The following is a 23,294-nucleotide window of genomic DNA, read 5'->3' on the forward strand; positions in this document are numbered from 1 at the left end:
GTCAAGGTCCAAAATAACAAAAAATCACCATAAAAAGTAACAGAAAAGCAGAAAGTAGTCAATATGACTCATTCACTCTATTTCAGGTCTTTGTTCAAGTTGTTCACTGAACATCTTGACATATGCCCTACCTCTCTGGGTCTATTCATAGAAATTGATCTATTGATTTGTGAATGAATCATTCATTTGAATCATCTGATGCCATTCACAAAACCAGAATGATTTGTTCATAATTGGACTGCGTTTCCCAAAAGCATTGTAAGCCTATGTTGATCGTAGCTCCATTGGTTCAATGAGTCTACGATGTACTTAAGATGCTTTTGAGAAACGCAGCCAAGGTCCGATCCAACTGTGCAATCAACAAGCTGACTTGGTTGAAGCAATTAAAGGAGAAGTTCACTTCCAGAAGACAAATTTATAGATATTTTACTAACCCCCTTGCCATCCAATTTGTCAGTCATGAATAAATATGTAATATAAATTACATAGTGACTATGGTGCCTGCATTTAAACGCAGCTTCAAATGGCTCTAATTGATCCCAGTCGAGGAAGAAGGGTCTTATCTAGTGAAACGATTGGTTAATTTCTAAAAAACAAAATTACAGTTTAACCTCAGATGCTCATCTTGTCTAGCTCTGCGATGTAATGCGAATACATTTAGGGTATGTTGATAAAAAACTCCCATTTTCTTCTCCAATTTTAGAATCATCCTACATCACTGTTTTATCTTTTTGTAAAGGGTGTTTGACCCTCCTTTGCACGTTCATGTTGATTTTGAAATTGGAGAGAAAATGAGATTAGAGTTTATTGACATGCCTAACTGTATTGATCCGGAATGCACAGAGTTCACGCAAAGCTAGACAAGACGAGCATTTTAAGTTAAAAAGCATACAAATTGTACATATTTTTTTTTTATAAAAATAACCCATCGTTTCGTTAGATATGACCCTTCTTCCTTGGCTGGGATCGTTTAGAGCCCTTTGAAGCTACATTTTGGAAGTTCAAACTTGCAGGCACCACAGAAGTCCACAATATGGAGATAATTCCTGAAATATTTTTCCAAAAAAAAAAAAAAACTTTTTTTTTACGACTGAAGAAAGAAAGACATGATTATCTTGGATGACAAGGGGGGCGAGTCAATTATCTGTTAATTTTTTTTCTGGAAGTGAACAACTTTTAAATTTTTTTTACAAATTTAGTTTTTACTGAATTCCTCTTTTTCCATTTTAATTTTTTTAGACTCTGTTTCAATGGTTAAATTAAAAAAAATAATCACACAAATATCTCAAGTTACACAAATTATCATCAATTTTGTTAAATGTTTTTAACATTTTTTTCTTTACAATTTTTTTATTCAGTTTTAATTTTTTTTACCAAATTCTGTGTTTTCCAGTTATTTTCTGGATTCCATTTTAATGGTTTCATTTAAATTGTAATAATCAAAAGCCTCTCTAGTTAATTGATTTTATATAAAAAATAATTTATTCTTATTTTATTTTTTTTAGAAATACCATGTTGTGTATTTAGATTTTTTTGGTTAAATAACTTATTGTAAATTATTTGTCTGTAAATATTCCTTTAAAATAACAATGTTATAATAATCATTTATTAGTAGTAGTACTATCATTACAATATAATACATTTCTGTCACCGTTTCTTCAATTTAAACCAAACTTTTATTTTGACAGGTTCCTGTGAAGACCTAAGTTTCTGTTTGTATGTGATACGACAGTAGATTTTCTCAAAAGAAATGGTAAAATGCTCATGAAGTGACTCTTAGAGCAGTTCTAGAGATTGTTTATGCGTTCATGTACTCATATTTTGAGGCAACAGAGGCTAAAAACACTGCGAGCGTAAACGAAGAGACACAAAGAACATGTAGGATTCATATTTAAATAGTCTTTGTGCACCTTATATTCACAGACATTAGTCAATATTGCATTTTTATTAGGCGGGACTTTAACGCGTTAATTTAGATTAATAAAATTACACAAAAATAACGCGTTAAATTTTTTTAACGCATTTTAATCGCACTTAGTTTTGCACCGCGGAACGTTTCTCACTGGATGAGATTCGGCAGACCGATTATACTGGAGCACCAACTAGCGTTCAGACAAGCTGCGTCCGTCCTAAATAGTATTGTATGTCCCAAATCGTAGTATGTTTAAAAAAGTATTCCAAAGATTCCCGGATGGTCTACTACTTAACGATCAATGCACACTCTACGGCTAATATTGCCCACAACACACTGCGCCGTGAACGAGGATTCGATTAGAACTACAAACACGCATATAAAGTGTTAAAAAACTACAAACATGGAGGATATGCGCGACCAACGGACAGGTAGAGAAAGGGTTTGAGTGTAAATAATCAGTGTGTAACCTGATAAAAATATTTTGAAAATGTTATCTGCGTTATATTCCATGTGCAGTAACATTTATAATGATAGGTTTGGTCATTAACGTTAAATGCATAATTAAGCAAACACAAAGAGCAAAAGTTCTCGGCATGAAAGACTCGTTAAAGAACGTGCCTCTTAATTTCTCTCTAATACGGTAGGAAATTAAATTAACGAAATGTAGATAATGTTAAGTGTGATGATTGACAAGGCAGTTTAAACAGTGACAGGATTCAGGTAACTAAGCAACAGAGCGTCCGTTAAACCACAGCACATCACATCGAGCTATTGCTACACTTAATGGCAATATTGCACTGGTCTGTCTGGACTTGGTTGAACAAAAATAAACAATATTTTGTTGCTTAAGCTTATGTATTCAGTCATTATTCAATGGTATAATAAAAATCCATATAAAAAAAAACTTACTTCTCACTGTTCTCAGGTCAAATATTTATATGCGATTAAAATGCGATTAATTTCGATTAATTAATTACAAAGCCTCTAATTAATTAGATTAAATTTTTAATCGAGTCCCGGCCCTAATTTTTATATAAGTGTACTGACCTACTTTTGATTTATTCAGCCAAAATGTGGCTAATTCCGTGACATTCCGTGCTATACAGCAAATTCATTTTTATGACTGAATTCTTTGACTCCATCTGTGTTTTTCTGAATCACGGAAATCATTGGTCCTAAAGATCATTAGAGAATAAACGCACTTAATTTTGGTATGTTCGTCATAAGATGCTGTTCATATTGCATCAAAAACAGCATAAAATCATATGGAAATACTTTGTCAGCATTTAGTGTGACTGTATAAAAACAAAACGCCTTATGTACATTCCATTTTACTTATTATTATTTAACATAAAATTATGTTTTTTGGGTGAACATCTTTTAATGTGCAGTTGTTTTGTAATCATAATAGATGCAACCAATTATCTGCAACCCTCCCACAGACATCTACAGTATGCTGTTCAGCAGTGTCATGGGATCTCCGCAGTACACTAAAAGCTACTGCTCTTTCCATGTTTTTTGTTCTGCAGAACACCCTGAATTACCACAGGGAACCTGAACACTGTTAAACCTTTGCTGAGGGGAATCAGTTCTGTCCTTTCAATTTACCTTCAGAGCACTGCACATTAGTTCTCTCTAGCAATTGAGAATCATGTTGGAAGACATTTTTGATTATCTGCCAGCAGACCAATTAGGTTTTACCGCTGAACAAGTGTTTTTAAATATGTAAGCCAATTCGGCCAAGCGGAATGAGATTTGGTGTTGAGTTATTCATGGCGCACGTCATTAATGTTCTGCGTGACACTAGGCCGATAAGTGAAACTCCGAAAGTGTTCAGTTGTCAGCTGTATCGACTAACACACTCCTGGCACTGCACCTTTGGTGATTTGATTGACCTATTGATCCAAGCAGCCAAACACAGACAGACACACACACACATACACCCAGGTACTTTGTGTACGTGTGTAAGGGGTCAAGGTTTTACCTTCATTCAAAGGCAGTAAAACCTGAAATTACTTTTGCGAAGACCAGCAAATGGCTTAATAAACATACATTTGTGTGAGGGTTAGGTTTGGGGGTTAGAAATATCAATAGCTCTGTTGACAGAAAAAAAACACCATGATAGAAAAATAAACATGTCACCTCTGACCCAGACAACAAGCCTACCAAATATGAAAAAGTTAGTTACAACAATATTTGAGCAGCATATTTTAGTCAGAAATAAGAAACGACTTGTATTACGGAATCCCTAAAGGGAAGTGTATACAGTTGAAGTCAAAAGTTTACATACACCTTGAAAAATCTGCAAAATGTTAATTTTACCAAAATGAGAGGAATCACACAAAATGTTATTTTTTATTAGGGACTGACCTCTGACCTGAATAATATATTTCACATAATTCACATAAGACAATTACATATAGTCCACAAGAGAAAAGTTGAATTTATAAAAAAAAAAAATTGACCCCGTTCAAAAGTTTACATACACTTGATTCTTAATACTGAATATATTAAAATAATGTTGTTACCTGAATTCTTTTTTTTTTCAGCATTTTGTGTATTTGAACCCTTTCCAACAATGACTATGATTTTGAGATGCATCTTTTGACACGGAGGACAACTGAGGGTCTCATATGCAACTACTACAGAGGGATCAAACGCTCACTGACACTGATGCTTCAGAAGAAAACACGATGCATTAAAAGTCAGGGCGTAATTTTTGAACAGAATGAAGATGTGTACATTTTTCTTATTTTGCCTAAATATCATATATATATATATATATATATATATATATATATTTTTTTTTTTTTTTTTTTTTTAGTACTGCCCTTCAGAAGATACAGAAGATGTTTCCCTGAAGACAAAGTAAGTTAAATTTACCCTGATCTTCATATTCAAAAACCTGAAGGATTTTTCTGAAAAACATCCAGCAGTTTAACGGTTCAGAAAAACAACTGTGGGTCATTCAGGTAACAACACAGTATTAAGGATCAAGTGTTTGTAAACTTCTGAATGTCATTCAACTATTATTTTCTTTTGTGGACTATATGTAAATGTCTGTTATGTTAAATATCTTATTCAGTTCAGTACTTAATAAAAATAACATGCATTTTATATGATCCCTCTTACTTTGGTAAAATAATTAACATTTTGCAGATTCTTTAAATGACTTCAACTGTATCTAACAATTGTGACTTAATTTCTTATCTTGAACTTAATTTTTTACAATAGCCACCTTTATTATTTACTCTGAAGTGGAAACTGGCTTTCATAGAAATCCCTGGGATTAGATCAATACATTGCTGCTGGCTTTCTGCTTGGTAAGCCTAGCATCACGACTCCACAGGGAAGTGTACCATGAACGAAAAACAGATCCTCATGTGTAGTGTGCAGAATTGAATTGTGGAGTAAAGATCTGAGGGGATACACGCACCATAACACTACACTAACACAGGACAACACGAAACACAAACACCATCTCTGCATGGTCTCATTCTATGTGTGTGTGTGTTGAGAGAAAGGCTGTGACACAGGACATAGGGGCAATAGACAGTACCTCTCCATCAGTGCGGTGGCCTCTTGCTCTCTTTTCCTCCTCTTTCTCTCTGCAATTCCACGAAACGCCCTGCTGGGACCGGTCACAGTGTTACAAGCTGTGGGTGTAGGTGTGTGTGTGTGTGTGTGCAAAGGAAACGGTGCAAGGGGGGAAAAACCTAGAAAGGCTAGGAAGGTTCAAACCACATAAGGTGATCACCACCCACAGGTCAACGAAACACTACAGGCACGTACACACACTACAACCACAGAGCGAAGTCAAGTGTAACAGACACTCAGTCACCAACCAGCACAGAGGATAAGTTCACAGAAAGCTGTAACATCTTTGTCGAAGTTCTTATCATATTGGCTGTGCATCTATTGTTTTTCACAGGGTGACAGAAGGTACAGCCATCATTACTCACAGTCACAGCTGATGTTAAATCAAACCCCTGTCCTCAGCAGATGAGGTTAATGACAAAGCTATGTTCTGACAGTGTGTGTGCGCACGTAATTGCATGTGGATGTGTCAATGTGACTGCATCCTGAAATCCTTCAGAGCTTTGACAGATTGGCGACGGTCTTGGAACACTGCGTGCAAATCTTGAGATGAGTGACTTTTCTGGGGTATATTCGGGCTATATTTATATATTTTGTGTGCAATATTCAACATAGTGATGGCAGCAATCACCATATCCCTCCTAACAGGGCCAGTCCACCATTTTGTCATATTTTTAAAAATATACCCTGCATTATAGTCAAAACACAAGCTCTGTTCCAAAATCTAGTCAACTGTCTACCTAGATCTTATTTTAGGAAATCGTAGGCAGACTCCTGGCATATTGGGCTGGCTCCAATACTATTCCTAAAGGTTGGTAGGCACATTTTTCTGCTCTCTTACCTCTGTTTTTAAAGGAGACATCGGATTCGAAATTCACTTTTACATGGCGTTTGCATATAAATGTGTCTCAGCAATGTGTGGACACAGCCACCCTACAATGATAAAAATCCATTCACTCCTTTTTTTAAACCCCCAAAAAACCTAAACAGTCTCAATTATCAAGCTGTTTTGATTTAAGGCCCCGCCCACAACCACTGACAGACTGAAATATTAGCATATTTCCACCCTCAGCCAGTTGTATGCTGTCCGCCATTTTCTCTGTGCTCGAGCAGCTGTAGCGACAACAATGTCTCATTAGCACATTAGGTGTTACGTAGTTGGATGTAAAAGTGAACATAAGAGTCTTTGTTTTCTCCCGACAACAGAGCCACTGAGTACGCATTTGATTAGTTGATTAGCTTTATTTTTAATGGTAACGTGCCACCAAATACACAAAACAAAAGGAAGAGGGGTGGAGTGAGCAGTAGCTCATTATCATTTAAAGAGCCATGCATTGAAATAGGTTGCTGTGAACAGAGCTGTTTTTAACAAGAGCCACTGAGGACACAGTAGGTTAGTTTTATTTTTAATGGTATCGTGCTACCAAATACACAAAAAAACAAAAGAGAGGGGCGGAGTGAGCAGTATTTCATTATCATTTAAAGAGACATGCATTGACATGCACAGAGCTGTTTTTGACAAGGTAAAAAGGGCATTTTTTAATGACCATTCAGGAATTTTAACCAAAGTATGTTGCAGACATTTCATGAAGACCCTAAAGAATCATATCAACTTGTGGAAAATGGACATCCGATGTCCCCTTTAAGATACAGTTTAACTTGATAATTACATTTTATCCAATTAAAAACTGTATGTGTCTGCCCAAGGTGATTTAGACACTACAGTATTATTTTTATGTAAGTGTTATCAGCATGCATGAAAATGTTTTATGTTATGGTCCTTACGTGTTATTTTGCATTGGTTTCTTTTAGACATATTTACAATAAATAAGAATGGAGTATCATTTGTACTATTAAAACACTGCCATTTATGTGGTATTCAGAGTTGCATACGAAGAATGTTCTAGATCAGTCAATTACAAGTTTCCATTTCAGTTAGGATGTCAGCAATGAACAGCAAGACATCTCTCTAGGTTTGGAATGGAGCTTTGGTAACTAATTTGTGGTTAAAAAACAGAAAACTGCAAAGGTCAGGCCACCATAGTAGTACAACAAACAGTCAGGCAGTTGAAATGTGATTAGCGATACCAAGCTGTTACTCACAATTGGTTTTGGTGTATTGTGAGCAGTATTTGTGCTGTGTGAGACAGAGTTCCTTCATAACTTCAAACACTCTGTCTAATGCTGGTGGAGTGAGAGTTAACACAGGACAGGAGAGGCAGTAGCACAGAGGAGCGGAAGGTGGGGATGGAGTGAAGTGTTGAGTTTTTAAAATAGTGGGCTAATGAGAAAGAAATACTCACGATATTCTGTGGAGCCAAGGAAAAGGCATAATAAAAAAGATAAAAAAAGGAAACAGAGTGCAGGTGCTTTAACCATCATAAGAAAACACATAAAAAGCCAGAAAAAAGGTAAGGTATGCAGGAAATACAGAGTATTTTTTTAAATATTCTGTAAACACTGGATCAGGTCTTATGAAAGGTTCACCAAGTGCTTTATCACCACCTATTACAGTCAATTATCACAAAAAAGCGGCATACCTACAGCCAACCACAGGAGAAAACACTGACATTTCACACAAATTGAAAGGATTCTGAAGTGGTGTCAATTAGAAACCAGCAAAAAGGAAAATGAATAAGTCAGAAGAGAAAGTGAATTAAGTAGCTGCAGAGATAGCAAAGTATTCATAGACAGAGAGAGGGATACAGTGGGAGGGGAAAGGCAAGGAGAAGTGACACCAGATGATGAGGTGGGAGGGCATAGTGAGGTTGAGGGGGAAGACAACAAGCATGTCGGCTGGAGGGAGGTGGACTGCACCCCAGTAGGGGGGCTCAGCCAGTGGGCTCTGTGATTAAGACTTCTGCCCGACAGGTGATAATTAAGCAGTCAGGCTGAGCGAGAGCGTCTGTGCACAGAGAATAATGGAGCCCAAATTCACTCGACTGAAAAGTTGAAGAACAAAAGAAAGAGAAGATAGGAAACAGGATAGAATTAGAAAAGAAAGAATAAATGAAAGAAAGAAAACACAGAAGGCAAAGAGAAAGAGAATGGGGAACAGGAATTAAATAATGGGAAAAAGGAAAAAAAGAGGATGCACTCTAAAAATGCTGGGTTGTTGCAACCCAACCTGGGGTCAAATAAGGACTAACCCAACTTGGGTTAAATTTTAAGTCCATTGTCCACATTTGACCCAAAGCTGGGTTGAGTGTAGGAAAAGAGGAAGGGGACAAAAAGAAAGAGGAAGAGGCAAAGAAAGAGAATAAAGTGAAATTAGAAAGAGAAAAGAGAATGAAGAAGGCAAAGAGAATGATAAAGGGAAAAAAGAAAATGGAAAGAAAAGGAGGAAGAAAAAGAAGACGAGGAATGAAAATAAAGAAAGCAAAGACAAAGAGGAAGGGAAACAGAAATGGAAAGAGAAAGAAAGATGAAAAGACAAAGGAAAAGAAAGAATGTGAAAGAAGACGAGAAAGAAAGAAAAAGGAAAAGAAAAAGAAGTGAGGAGGCAATGAGGGGAAGAGGGGAAACACAAACAGAAAGATGAGGAGATAAAGGAACAGAAATTTAAATAAAAAGAATGGAAGAAACGAGAGAGACAAAAGCCAGAGAGAGAGGAAGTTGAAGAAGGAAAAAAAGGATCAGGAAAAGAAAGAAGGTGCCAAAAAAGAAAAAGGAAGGGAAACAGAAATAAAAAGAGAGAGAAAGAGAAAAGAAAGAGCAATTGAAAAAAGGGGAAGAAAGGGAAAAACCAAAAAGAAAGAATGAAGGAAGGAAGCAATGAGAAAGAGGAAGATAAATAAAAACAGAACAAAAAAAGATAAAGAGACAAGGAACAGAAACTGAAAGAAAAAGAAAGGGAGAAAAGAGAAGGAACAAAAAGCCAGAGACACAGGAAACTGAAGAAGAGGAAAAAGAGGATCTAAAAAAGGAAGTAGCAAAATTGAAAAAGGAAGGGAAACAAGAATGAAAAGAACATGAAAGAAAGAAAAAGAAAAAGGAAGGAAAAAAGCAAAAAGAAAGGGGAGAGGAAACAGGAATGGAAAGAACAGGAAAGAGAGGAAGAGGCAGGAGACAAGAAGAAAGAGAAAGGGAAAGAGTCAAAGAAAGAGAATAAAGGGAAAGTAGAAGGGAAAAGAGAATAAGAAAGGCAAAGAGAAAGAGAAAGGGAAAAAGAAATGGAAAGAAAAGAAGAAAAATACGAAATAGAATAAAAAGGGGGAAAGAAAGAGGAAAAGAAAACAAAAAAGCAAAGAAAAAGTTAAAGAAATGGAACGAGAAAAAGATAAAACAGGAAAGGAGAAAGTAAAAGAAGAAAGAGAAAAAGAACGAAGAAGGGAAACAGAATTAAGAAGGATATGAGAAAAGAAAGGAAACAGAAAGATTTAGAGGCAAATGAACACAAATTGAAGTAAAAGAAAGGGAGAAAAGAGGAAGAAACAAAAGCCAAAGACAGAGGAGAAGGTGGTAAAAAGAGAGAAAGAAAGAAAGAAAGAAAGAAAGAAAGAAAGAAAGAAAGAAAGAAAGAAAGAAAGAAAGAACAAGGAAGCGAAGGAGAGAGAGAAAGAATACCTCCTGTCCTCCCACATGCATGAGTCAGAATAGTTAGATTACACGTCTGCTTCACAGACCAGCCCTACTCAAGAGGAAACAGAAGGATGGAGGAAGAGGCTTGATGCAATCAATTCCCATGTTTACTCACGCTTGCATGGTGGTGGTCGCAGTCTGAAAACTGAACATGTTCTCTTTAGGGAACCAGCTGTTTGAATGATCCTCTGCAAAAGAAAAAAAAAACAGCCTCAGCAAAGGTAACAGGTACAGTGGAAATCACACAATGAACAAACCAGTAAACCAACATTCAGTGACGGTGATCTCCTCACCTCGATCTTCAGAGGACACGCGGTCCTCGCTGTACATCCTCTCCAGCTTCTTGTGCTGTTTGCCACCACCATGAGGTGACGTCTCAAGATCTAGAGAGCGCTGGCTCTGGCAATGTGGCCGAATGCAGGCCACACAATCCGGCGTGCAATCCTCTCTCGACCTGCTCCGCCTCGACCCCCAATCCCGAATGTTATGGGCGCTCCCTGAGCTCTGCAGAGGTTGCGTCAGAGGCGCATGGCTGTAGTGATGCTGGTGGGTAGGCCCGTTGTTTCCACGATGTTGGCTTCCACGATGATGGCTGCCATGTAAACTGGAAGGAGCGTTGGCTTTGGGTGGGTCTGTGGTCCTCTTCAGCACCTCTAGCTCCAGGCTCTCCTTGCTTTCCTGGCCTCCAAGCATATCTCGCTCTCTAGTAATGGTGTAGACGCGTGCTGGCTTCAAAGAGCTCTCTGCACACTTTTGATGATGCTGGTCCTCAGAAGAAAGGCTGCGTTCTACGGAGAGACGGCGCTTGGAACTGGTAGGAAGGGGCGCAGACTGGCTGCCTGGCTGAACTTCTTCTGGACTGGGCTTGACTATGAGAGTGTGTTGGGAGTATGGCTGGAGGCTGTTGTTGTTGTTCAGTCGGCTGATGTCTGGGGAGTCTGTGTCTTGACCAATGAACGTGTCAGATAGCAAATGATCTGGAGTGAGAGACAAAAAGAGACCAAGATAAACAGATTTTTCATCTTGTCACTGCAAAGCAACAGGTGCCAATAAAGCTCTCTGGTAATGATCAATTAAAGGATGAGTGGACAGAAGTGGAATTAATGTTATTAATTAACTAAAGGACAATGCGGCAAATACTAATACACTCAAGCACTTCACAAATTGTAGAACAGGCAAACTGGAGGAGACAAAAGACTTGAGGACAAATGAAGGTAGGGAATGAGGTGGAATGGACCTAACCTGATCCGTTGCGGTTCTCAGGTTGCGTGTGAGAAAGGTACTCTCCAAATGCTCGAGCTGCTCTGCAGAGAGACAAACAGGAGACCAAATCAAAAAATGGAGACAGAGCTTTCTGCTTTGATCTACTTTCACATGCTGCTGCTCTCAGTAGTCATTCCTACTCCAGTTGTAAAGTCTGATGTCACACATCAGTTTCTGTGTATAAATACTCTTCCAAAAACAAACAACAAATAGTGCTATTTTAAAGTCACAGTGTGATGTAGTACTACCAAATGAAATCAACTTTACCTTTACTGAAATCTCGTTCAGATTCATATTTTCTGAATCATTAGAATACTGGTGCAGGGGGAATGCACTGTACACCATGAAGATTAGGTACAAGTATTAAGACTTGTATGACTTAATATAACATAAATAATGTCTTTTACTGAAATATGTAGTAGAAAACCCATGAAAGATTTACGCTATTTTAAAAAATCCACATCCACTATAAGAGAGGCACAATTATTTTGATTATGTGAAAATGCTGATATGCTACCAAAGCTACTGAAAGAACTTTCAGGGGGCGATGGATATAAGCTTAAACCAAATGACATACCATTGATTTTTCCCCACAAGGAGTCTAAACGCTGCCGGATATTGAGTGAAATAATACTGAGAAACTTCTTCAGTGGCTGCGGTGCCAAGACAAGCATCAGAATGATTACACCCTGCAAGGAAGGCATCTAGCGTTTCTTGTCTCTGCCATTTGTAAGCTCTTTCAGTAGCTGTGGTCTACTAAAAGCCTCAAAGGCATCAGGGCTAAAGTGGAGAGAACGAAGACGCATGTCTTAAAGAAGTTTTATTCCTCCACATGCATCTTTCGATTCTTTTCTCCCCTTCTTATCGCTAGGAAAGCAGTAAAAACTGAAAATTGCAACCAAAGGCCACACAACGTGGCATCATATTTTATTTTCAGAGCTGTGTATCACCAAGTGCAACCATTTCACGTCACTAAAATTAGAGGTCGACCGATGTATCCATAAGGCAAAAATCCTTGCCGATAGTTTTTCCGGGTTGCATTCTTTGCTGAAGCGGCACACGCTCTGCTCCGCTGTCATAGAGTATGAGAGGTTAAGTCCGACACCAATGTTTAATGTCAGGATTGTTACCATATATTTGCGTTGGTTTATGTCAAGCTGGTCATATTGTTAGCCAGCAAAGTTGCAGATTTAAAGACATGATGTAAGAAAGAAAACTGTGTTCATTTAGCCGACTGAAATCCTGCTGCGCCACAGCGTGCCATTCATAGTTTTACATTACATCAAATCTGTCCCAAAATCGTTGTTAATGTTCATAAAGACTTGACCCTGGGCTGGAAGATTAAGTATTGTGCATTTAAGCAGAACGTTTGTATTTCTGTAGCTCTAATAAAGTCTGTATGCTTCATAGAGCTATAATTTATGTTTTAGCCTTTTCTTCAGGCTGTGGAAGCATGGCAGTTACGCACTTTATTTCACAATGCCAGTTTTCCTTGTTCTTATTTGATTTTAATAACTGATCAACAAAAATATGTATTAAAAATTAAGATAAAAATTATACAAAACGAAATTCGTTTAAGAAGGGATTTTTCCACAAATAAAAACGTACGAAATTGTCAAAAAATTGTGTATGACCCTCTCAAACTCTCCCGGCGTATTGCCGTCCAATTCATACCATGTCCTTTATGACATTTACAAATTACACAAACTTCTTTCGTAATAAACAGATTGAACTGAAACAAAACACAAACAAATAATATTTAAACATAATGTAAAACAGAAAAAAATCTTAAATGGCTACAACAATATATATATATCGCTCTTTCTCTTTTCGTTTGATCTGTTGTTTAAACTAATCTTTGCCGCTTTTTTATCATTCTTGAAGTAAACATTTGCCTGTTTGGGGATTAAATAAACTGTGTTAGACTTCCCCTTGAACTACACGCGATGAGTCCTGTGTGCGTGTGTGTGTGTGTGTGTGTGTGTGTGTGTGATACCTGCGAGTTGTCCACGCAACGCAGTGCTGCACTTTTGTCCGGTTTCATTAAGGGTGGGTGAAAAATGGATTCTCCGACGCATCGCAATCCTCTCTTCAATGAGCTTGTGTTTTTCCCCGCATATGGCACGTGTGCGCGCTAGAGACGCGGTGGGCTTCATCGCACAGAATTTGCACTATGAGACACGTGTGTGCTTCCAGTGTTTCACTTTAGATATGGCTTCATTTCTGTCGTTTGTAAGGGAGTACTATTAGATAGACAAAACTCGCGCACTGGAAGACTTTCACTTGCTCTTTGTGTTTGTTCGTACTAAAAAGCTCAGTTGCAAATGTGGTTAAATGCACTTGCATTTTCGAATACTTTTATACGAAACTGATGTACAGTACACACAGTCAGTTATGTTTTCAGAGCAGGAAAAAAACATCTGATATATCTAAATAGATCTGTGCATTCATTGAAGCCTGTTAAAGCAGCCACTGTCTATGTCACTGTCTATTGTTTTAAAAAGTAGCCTGCTTATATAAAAAATAAAGTAAATTCTGCACGAAATAAATTTGATATAAAATCTAATTAAATTGAATCTTAAGATGGCAGTACTGAAAACTGCAATTTTACATATTGTTAAAATGTAAAGATTCCCACTCCTTTACAATGAGCCCATTTGTAACATCAACTAAGATTGATGAAAGCTGGAGAATAGAAGAGTTGTTCCTTGTTAGAGTATTAATTTCAACATTTACTGATATATTGTTAAATTTTGAAGTTTATTTTGTTAACATTAATGAACTATGAAATAACTTTAATGATCAATATATAATTATATTATTATTTTTATTCATTTACAAAGTATGGTTTAGTACTTTTAAAAAAAATTAGTTGCCTATCAGTGTCCATTTTCAAAAACTATCGGTTAATTAATCGGTATCGGCAAGTGTGGTCCAACCTAGCTATCGGTATCGGTAAAAACCAATATCGGTCGACCTCTAACTAAAATAATGGAGCCCCCCATATTCCAAAATGTGTCTAAAACAATGTGGATTTTTTAAATAACATAACTCTTTCATAGGTTTCATAGATTTCAGTTAGAGTCATCATTTACGTTATATTAAGCCATAAGCTTTTAAAAGCCTAGCTTAAAGGTGTGCCATAAAAGATCAGTACTCAAAAAAGGCTGCTAAGATTTCTCACTTGAAATGGCACAGAAGCTTGGACCTGGAAACAGTATTCGATATATCATGTCTTAACAAGCAGATCGTTTTTCATGATAATACTGCTAACAGCTTCCATATTTCATGTATCTGTGAAACTTTCTATCCTAAAGTGTTACAGAGAGACATTTACAGACCACTAACTTTTTAAAGCAATTTTAGATTCTGCCCTTGACCACTAATGTGATTGAGTGATTTATGGCTTCAACTTTAAATATAATGTCCACTTTAAAATTCGACTCTGACCATATCCCTCACTGGAACAGTGTGTGACATGTGCAGTCAAGACTAAACACTGGCTTTTCCTCTTCACAAAACATAAAACAGGTCTAACTCAGTCTATTTCCCACATCCAAAAGTGAAAATGAGAAACATTAGGAGATAATGTCACAAAATGTGGCTCTAATTTAAACTGGGCTACCACACCTGCAGAAGCTTTCAGAAAAATGCAGAAACATCCCATAACTTCTCTGAGCAATGAGGTGTAAAGCACTGAATGAAATGTAGATGCATACAGTCGGCTTCCAGCATGAGGTCACTCAGCTTCTCTGGCACAAGAACATGGCCCCCTTATGACTTGCTATATAAATAGAGGGAGAGATAGCTCAGAAGTCAGGAAGCATAGCCAGGATGATAAGTTGCTTATAAAGGAAAAAGGAAACAGCTTTGAGTAGAACCATTTCTGCTTCTTAACAAAGACCTCTGTGTCCTACATTGCCATACCTTCCTCTCGTTTAACCAACAGGATGACCTTTATGCAAAGTGTGTGAGTGGTTATGCTACTAAAAATGGCTTCCAAAATGCCGAAGTCTTTTAAAAAGCAAAATTGGATGCATGTGCACTTTCGATGGCCCTTACAATAAGCATAGATGATTTACACAAATCATTAATGCATTCAAAGAGCAGCCAGATTCCATTATCAAATGCATCACTCCACCTCTTAACCATGGGAAAGATTTACACAGTATTCCCCTTCTGTGTGGCACAGCGAGAACACAACTAATGCAGCCTAATTACTTGCATACGCTGAGGGAGTAAACCAACTACCATGTACAAATGAAAAATAGCACCAAACTGGTTTCACTCTCCTTGTCTTTAATTCAGTTCCCAGCTAATGATGCCTTCCCACACAAGTGCACTAAATATGTAGATTGTAAAATGCTTAAATGCACTGATGCCCACTTCCATCCCTGCACTTTGAGAAACGTGGACGCTACATAAATGCACGTAGATGAACTGACAAGCACCTCCACAAGCACGCAAACCCATAATCAGCATGTGCTTGCCAAACTGTGCAGTCTTGACACCTCTCTAGGGATGCTGGGAAACGGGATGGTTCTGTTGTTGGAGTAGCCATGCTTTCCTGCAACGACACTTTAAATAATTAAATACTAGCCAGCATGTGCATCTCTCTCTCTTTCTCTTCTCACTCAACAAACTCTTCTAACAGATGGGAAGATTGGTGCAGGGCGGAATCGTCCAATCACTTTCTCATCATTCTTCTCAATGCCTCACTCCACAGCGCCTGGAGTAAACACAACCTATAAGAGTTTTAAAGTGTGATGGGCCGAGAGGGCAGAGGTGGACTGAAAGTAAAAGAGAGCACCGGACCTATGCTGACTCATCAAAACCCACAGCATGTTGTGTTACGATTTTACTGACTTGCTGCTCTTAAAATAACACATTCGGCTTTTAGTCAGTGAGGAGATGTGTGGTTAGGTTGATAGCAGGAGTAATGGAATGGGGCGGTTGGCGGCAGAGAAGAAAGTACAACGCACAAGGCTGCTGGGAAAAAGTTCCCTGCTAGGACACAAATCATTTTCAATGTGATTGCCGGGCGGAACTCAGAGACGGAGCAATCCCGTAAAACTGCTGTGAATGTGAAATAGATAGGTGAAGTGGGTGTCTGAGGGCAATACGCCAGAATTCGGTGCTTAAATGGGCCGGCCTAGTCGAAAATTTTCTCTATATAAATCTTTGTAGATTTATGTCTTATAAAATTTTTGTTTTTACAACCAATGTTGTGAAAAATCAGGTCCTACCTTTAAATTGGCTCTTTATCAACTATCAATTGTTGGTTTTGCTAACTACACACAAACAACATTAATTTACGATATGTACATACGTATATTATATAATTCCTGATAAAAGAATTTGCAAAATGTTAATTATTTGTACAAAATGCATCTTTTTTTTTTATTTAGTACTGACCTGAATAAGATTTTTCATATAAAAGACATTTACATATAGTCCACACTCCACAAGAGAAAATAAGAGTTGAATTTATAAAAATTACCCCGTTCCAAAGTTTACATACACTTGATTGTTTGTTTAATGATAATTGTTCATGAGTCCCTTGTATGTCCTGAACAGTTAAACTGCCAACTGACTTTCAGAAAAATCCTTCAGTTCCCTCAAATTCTGTGTTTTTGTTTTTCAGCATTTTTGTGTATTTGAACCCTTTCCAACAGTGACTGTATGATTTTGAGTTCCATCTTTTCACGCTGAGGACAACTGAGGGACTGATATGCAGCTATCACAGAGGGTTCAACGGCTCACCGATGCTCCAGAAGGAAAAACAATGCATTAAGAGCCAGGGGTGTAAACTTTTGAACAGAATGAAATGTGTAATTTTTTTTTTCTTCATTTAGCACTGCCCTTCAGAAGATACTTACTTAAATGTTTCCCAGTAAACATAATAAGTGAAACATAATAAGTGAATTTAAAATTAAAAGTGGTTGAGAACGGTTGAGATTAAAAATGGTTGAGATTACATGTGTAATGATTTAGTTATCAAACTAATTGGGTATCGTTATTCTATGCTATTATGTAAGCTTACTAAGATAAGAAATGGTAATTATAATAGTTCAAACTACATAAATCATAACATGACTTTGGGGGGTCGTAATCAGGCACTAAAGAGTAGGGTTGTTCCGATTCCGATACTAGTATCGGAAATGCCGCCGATAGCCTAGCACAAAAAATTCTAGCATCGGAATCGGCGAGTACTTGAACCCACGTACCGATGCTATACCATTTTCTTTAGATATTTGAAAATGCCACACAATGAATAAGGTTGCAGCGAGATCTAGTGTGAATCTTTCAAATTCTGGCCAAAATTCTCTGTTATAAACATGGCTGATGTACGTCAGAAAACCAGATTAGTATTACTAACTATATAAAAAAAAAATATTACTGTCAAATGTATGTCATATAATAAAAATACTCTAGTTCACTGTATATATCAGTGTATGTTTGTTTTATTAAGGGATAAGTCTGAAGCACACCATTAAATAATTTATTAGTATTATCTGCAGCTGTATATACAATTACACACCCAGGTATCGGACTACTCGGTATCGGCCGATACCCCGAGCCCAGGTATCGGAATCGGTATTGGGAAGGAAAAAAGGGTATCGGAACATCTCTACTATAGAGGGCACCCATTCAAATTCTCAGAGCCAATGGGACTGTTTGTGGTCCTAATGGAGACCTAATTTCTCACTACACAGACCTACAAGTCAAGTCCCTTTACTTCCTATGGTCAGTCCATTGCTATAAGAGGACAGGAGAGGACAAACTGTGAGAAGTCTGTAACAGACAAGGACTGATTATGGTCCTGTATGGCCACCACATTTGTCAATATTCAATATGTAATACCCAAATAACAAGAAACTGCCTTGCAGTTTTGAAAATGAACACACTGAGATACACCACATTGACCTTTAAATTTGTAATAAGGTGTTTAAAAGGCAATGATGGTGCTACAGATGATCCAGAAAAAGATAACATCCCTCATTTATTTTGTTATAGCAATAGTTGCTGGCACACATTCAAGCGCTGTTCATTTATTTATGTGACCTAACACTGGCAACGGCTTGTTGTTTCCACGTGTCAGGCCACTGTGCGCCTCTCAGCTGGAGGTCCTTGACAGACCGAGACCCCACCATCACTGACCCCATTGGCTTGTTTCATAATCGATCCTTTGTTAAAAATGCAAGGAGTGAAGCAGGGGAAGCGACACCGCATCCTACACCTTCACAGCTGAAACGCTGAACCTCCAAACTGCCTGTGCTTGACAAGTCTCCGAAATTAATTTGTGGCTCTTTGAAATCCAATTGTTCTGCATTAATACCTTTTGCCTAACAGTGGGGCATAACCAATTACCTAGGATAGTTTAATGTTCTTTCTTTAAACTATAAATCGCAGACACCGATTAAAAACAACAAGGCTACTCAGTCGGAGAGAATTAAGATATGAATAATAAATATTGAGAAGCACTGTAGGGTATGAGCTGGCCAAATCACTCAAAATCATATTTCCCCCCTCTCTCTCTCTCACACACACACACACACACACACACACACACACACTAGACTTCATCTCATGTCAGTTTATTTGAGGGTGTAGTAGCATGTACATCTGGGAGCATGTCTCATGTTTTCAGCCATGTGACAAAAATGGGGGAAGGGAGAAAGCAAGGGAACTTAGAGAGAAGCATTTTAAACATACAAACTAAAGCAGATGCTTTAACCAAGACTGCTGGACGAAAGCCCTGTGGTGATCCAGAAGAAGAGGCGGATGACTAGTGACTCAGATGAACAACATGAAGATACGAGCAGATGCAAAAAACAATAACTGCCCCAACGTGAAGTCAAAAATAATTGCTATAAGTGCACAGAGAAAGCATGGGTAAAGGAGAGTAGAGATAACAAACCCTGGAGCTGTTCTCGCACTGCTGTTTTCATGCGTCTGTTCACGCACAATCAGAGCCAGGAATGAGTGCTTTTGCCCTGGGTGACACTGACTTTAGAAGACCACTTTGGTGAGCTACACTAATTTAGTAAAAAGCGAGTACAATTTGTTCTTGAGTGCCTCAGCTCGCATTAACCAGAACATCCATGTGTGACATGACCCCTTTCTCTCGCGTCCTCCTCCTCGTTCGCTCGCTAACAAACTGTGTTCTCTTTGCTGATTTGATTCCTTAGCGTACCATTCAAAGCATCATCTCACCCAGACCTCTAATAGTTTTTCTCATTGACAGCTACACTTTATGTAAGCTTGTAGTGTGAACTAAACACTGAGTCATATTCGTTTTGAAAATGCTCAACATCTGCCATAGGCATTCAGCTTTTAAAATCTCCACATTAGAAAATCATTAACACTTAATGAGCAGGTCCCTAAATTAGTCGCACTAGCAAACATCGCAGCTCCAAATGGCAACCAACCAAAAAGTCCCAGCTGACCCATTCCAGATTTTCCGAGACCTTTCAGAACTCCAAACTCCCCTGCAGTACAAAAAGGCCATTTATTGGAACTAAGCTACAAAAAGAGCTTGTTCAGAAAGATTCAGTGGACAACTTGACTTGCTCATTAGTAAAATAAGAGAAAATGGAGGATTTTATTATGGATATAGCACATTATTCCAGATGGTGTAACTAACAAGCAAGATGTGGGGGACGTTTGCCAAAATTGGTGCCGTTTCGGCCATGGGGTATAACTTGAACATCTGTGTACAGCCTTCCAAAAAGTCTAACATTAGTAAAGCGCAACTTAAGTTTTTTTTAAATAAGATCCCTAATCATTTCAGTCTGACCATCACAGTTTTGTACTCTATTGGCGCTTTTCCACTACACAGTACCAGCTCGCCTCAGCTCGCCTCGGCTCGACTCGACTCGGCTCTGTTTGGTTTTCCACTGTGTAAAAGTTGTACCTGTACCGGCTTCCAGGTACTTTTTTTCGTACCACCTCCGGCGAGGTTCCAAGCGAGCTGAGGCGAGCTAAGGCGATACTAAAATGTGACGTGAAAACACAGCAAACTGCTGATTGGTCAGAGAGAATCGTCACTATTCACTGCGTCATCATTGCACGCACCAGCAATAGTATCCAGAATAACCCCGCCATTTTTAAAAAGTTTGGCCAGAGATTGCGTGACATATCCAATCCATTACATATTATGGCAACTCGGAAGAATACGCCGTGGTCAAACGAGGAGGTGCAGACAGCGGGTGTGTGTCGCGTAGAAGATTACATCACGGCAGTTTCTTGCAGCGTCGCTATGACAACCAGGTACTATTGTGGAGGTACAGGTACACAGTGGAAAACCAAACAGAGCCGAGTCGAGTCGAGCCGAGGCGAGCCGAGTCGAGCTGGTACTGTGTAGTGGAAAAGCGCCATATGTTTCACTGTTTAGTGAATGTTATGCAGGCTTTCAACAGAGGCAGACTATATTAGTCCCAACAAAATATCTTCAGTTTGCAAGTAGGCATGTTAACTTCTGTCATAAATAAATATTTTTGATATTTAAAGTCCCCATGAAATCAAAATCCAAAGTTTTTTAGCTTTTAGTATGAATGGTAGCCTTAAAGGGATAGTTCACCTAAAAATGAAAATTTCATGTTTATCTGCTTACCCCCAGAGCATCCAATGTAGGTCACTTTGTTTCTTCAGTAGAACACAAACAAAGATTTTTAACTAGGGATGCACCGAAATGAAAATTCTTGGCCGAAACCGAAAACCAAAAAAGAGGAAACCAAGTCTGAAAACCGAAACACTGAAAGAATTATGCCAGTTATTAGTACCATTGCATTTATGGCTATGACTGTGTACTAATCTTACTAAAATCAAGGCATTGCAATTGCATAAATTAATATTAAAGTTTCGTCAACCCTCCCAGATGAGTTCGCTCAAGGAAACGTAATTTTTTAGTTTTTAATCGGTTGCCAGAATCAGGATAAGCACAAGTTATAACCATTTTGAGAGGCCAATATGCACTATGAGTGACTTATACACGCGACAGATTGCTTCTGCATCACGCGCGGGCTGATGTGAACGTGTTCAGAAGAGTAATACTCTCTGGATTCAGAGGTAAATAATGACATCAATACTGTTCAGTTTTTTTGCACAGACCGATCGTTTTGTGTCTTACGACCTCAATGTATCGTCATGAGCCGCATGGTTTAATTTGGTTTTGTCTGTGTATTTTTTTTTTACTCTTAAAGATTTGGTAACCATTGACTGCCATTATATGACTAACAGATTGCAAATGGTCAGCATAATAAGCTAGTGTGCTCCAAAACAATGCCAAAATTTTGACTTAAGAAGATACAATCATTCAAAAATTTGTTTCTAACTTCCGCCAATATAGACCAATTTGGTGTTTGCAAACAGTGATGATGTTTGTTGTGGGCGGAGCATATCTGGTGGCAGAACATGCCAGTTTTAGTAGCAGTCTATGGAAACCATGGAATAAAACAAACTGTTAAACGTAAATTTCTGCCTTTTTTCCCTCAGAATGGACAAACCGGTTATTTTTGAGTTAAATCGAATTATAAAATTCAAAATATGAGATATAAACTTGCATTTGTAAGGAAAAAAAAGTTAGAATTGTGAGATAAAATAAGTAGATGTAAAATGTTATAAGTTTAAATAATATTTCTGTAGGGCTAATATAATATGTTCCCTATGAACTGCATATGTAAATACTATGTAGACATTTTGTTTAAATCAAATTTATGCTTTGAAAGTAGAGTAATCATAGTAGGTTCAGCTTCTCATCAAACTTTCTGTCCAATCAAATGCTCTCTAGAATCCAAAAAGTCCCGCCCCCTACACTATGAATAGACGCTGAAGCTGCAGCTGAAATCAGTCACTTGTTCACTTAATTAGTTTTCTGTACAGTAAATGGCACGTAATGCACTATATAGGGGATAGGAAATGATTGAGAAAGTGTAAATATCCTTTCCATTGGGGCGAATGAAGTCTGGATTCATGGTGTGTCACGCAAACCGCCACAGCGCACACACAATCTGCTCCCAGGGCTCTAGAGTGCGCCCAATTTGGTCGCATGTGCGACCTAATTTGTCAATGGTGCGACTAAAAAAAATCAAAGGTTGCACCGGTGCGACCAGCCATTCGAGGGGGAAAAAAACGAAACTCCTTCACTCTTAAAGTCTCCCTGTTGCTCAACAACAGACACACATTAGACCCATATCGTGGTCTAAACCAATCAGAGATAAAGGACGGATCCCGCCCCCCCTCTGATTGTCCGTGGTCCAGATATTCCTGTACGTGTGTGTACGTTTGAAAATGCATGTGATGCAGTCAGGATGTCTCTACATTGGCAAGCGTTTACAATGCCTCCTCCGCAAAAACACGGACTGGATCGCGGACTCCATTCATAAAAACCGAATTTACTATGGCGCGGAATGCCACGTAATACGTTGATTTCTGGATTGATAAATCAAAAGTTGGTCTGTCACTTAATTCAAATCGCGATATGGACTAGTGTCTATGAAAACTGAAAGGCAAAAAGACCGTTTAAAATGAATCCTGCATGTTCCGTTTGCCTCTATGTATTAATGGTGGAGACGTGTATTTTTTTTTTTTAACTACACGTTTATGGGCTACTGAAGCACGCGTGACGCTCCCGCTAATTTTTCGCATTTGCGTCTCACATGAACAGATAATCTCCAAACCTACTGTGTCACTTTTACCGTTTCATTTGAGAAAGCATCATATCATACTGTACACACAGAAACTTCACGGCAACCTGTCAAAATAAAAGTACGGTTTAACATGAAACAGAACAATATTAGTCCTGTATTACTTTTGTACAGTATAATGTAGGTGTTTATATATTCCTATTTATAAATCATATATATGTTTGCCAAAAATTAAAAAGGTTTATTTTTCATTTGATTAAAAATAAATACATGTTTATGCTTTCATTTGA

The 23,294-nt window shown here is 38.1% G+C and overlaps 1 protein-coding gene across 1 annotated transcript in view; it reads right to left on the bottom strand.

Moving 5' to 3' along the window:
• nsmfb (NMDA receptor synaptonuclear signaling and neuronal migration factor b) overlaps positions 1-23,294 on the bottom strand; it is a 48,918-nt gene that overhangs the window by 22,289 nt on the left and 3,335 nt on the right. The window contains exons 2-5 of the mRNA XM_073841346.1: positions 11,336-11,397; positions 10,387-11,070; positions 10,209-10,281; positions 7,816-7,821 (exon numbers count right to left, since the gene is read on the bottom strand). Of these exons, the coding sequence (XP_073697447.1) occupies positions 7,816-7,821; positions 10,209-10,281; positions 10,387-11,070; positions 11,336-11,397 (825 nt within the window). The remainder of the gene's footprint in view (positions 1-7,815; positions 7,822-10,208; positions 10,282-10,386; positions 11,071-11,335; positions 11,398-23,294) is intronic.

This window comes from Garra rufa, chromosome 5, assembly GCF_049309525.1.
Source record: "Garra rufa chromosome 5, GarRuf1.0, whole genome shotgun sequence".
In the NCBI taxonomy this organism is placed as follows: Eukaryota; Metazoa; Chordata; class Actinopteri; order Cypriniformes; family Cyprinidae; genus Garra; species Garra rufa.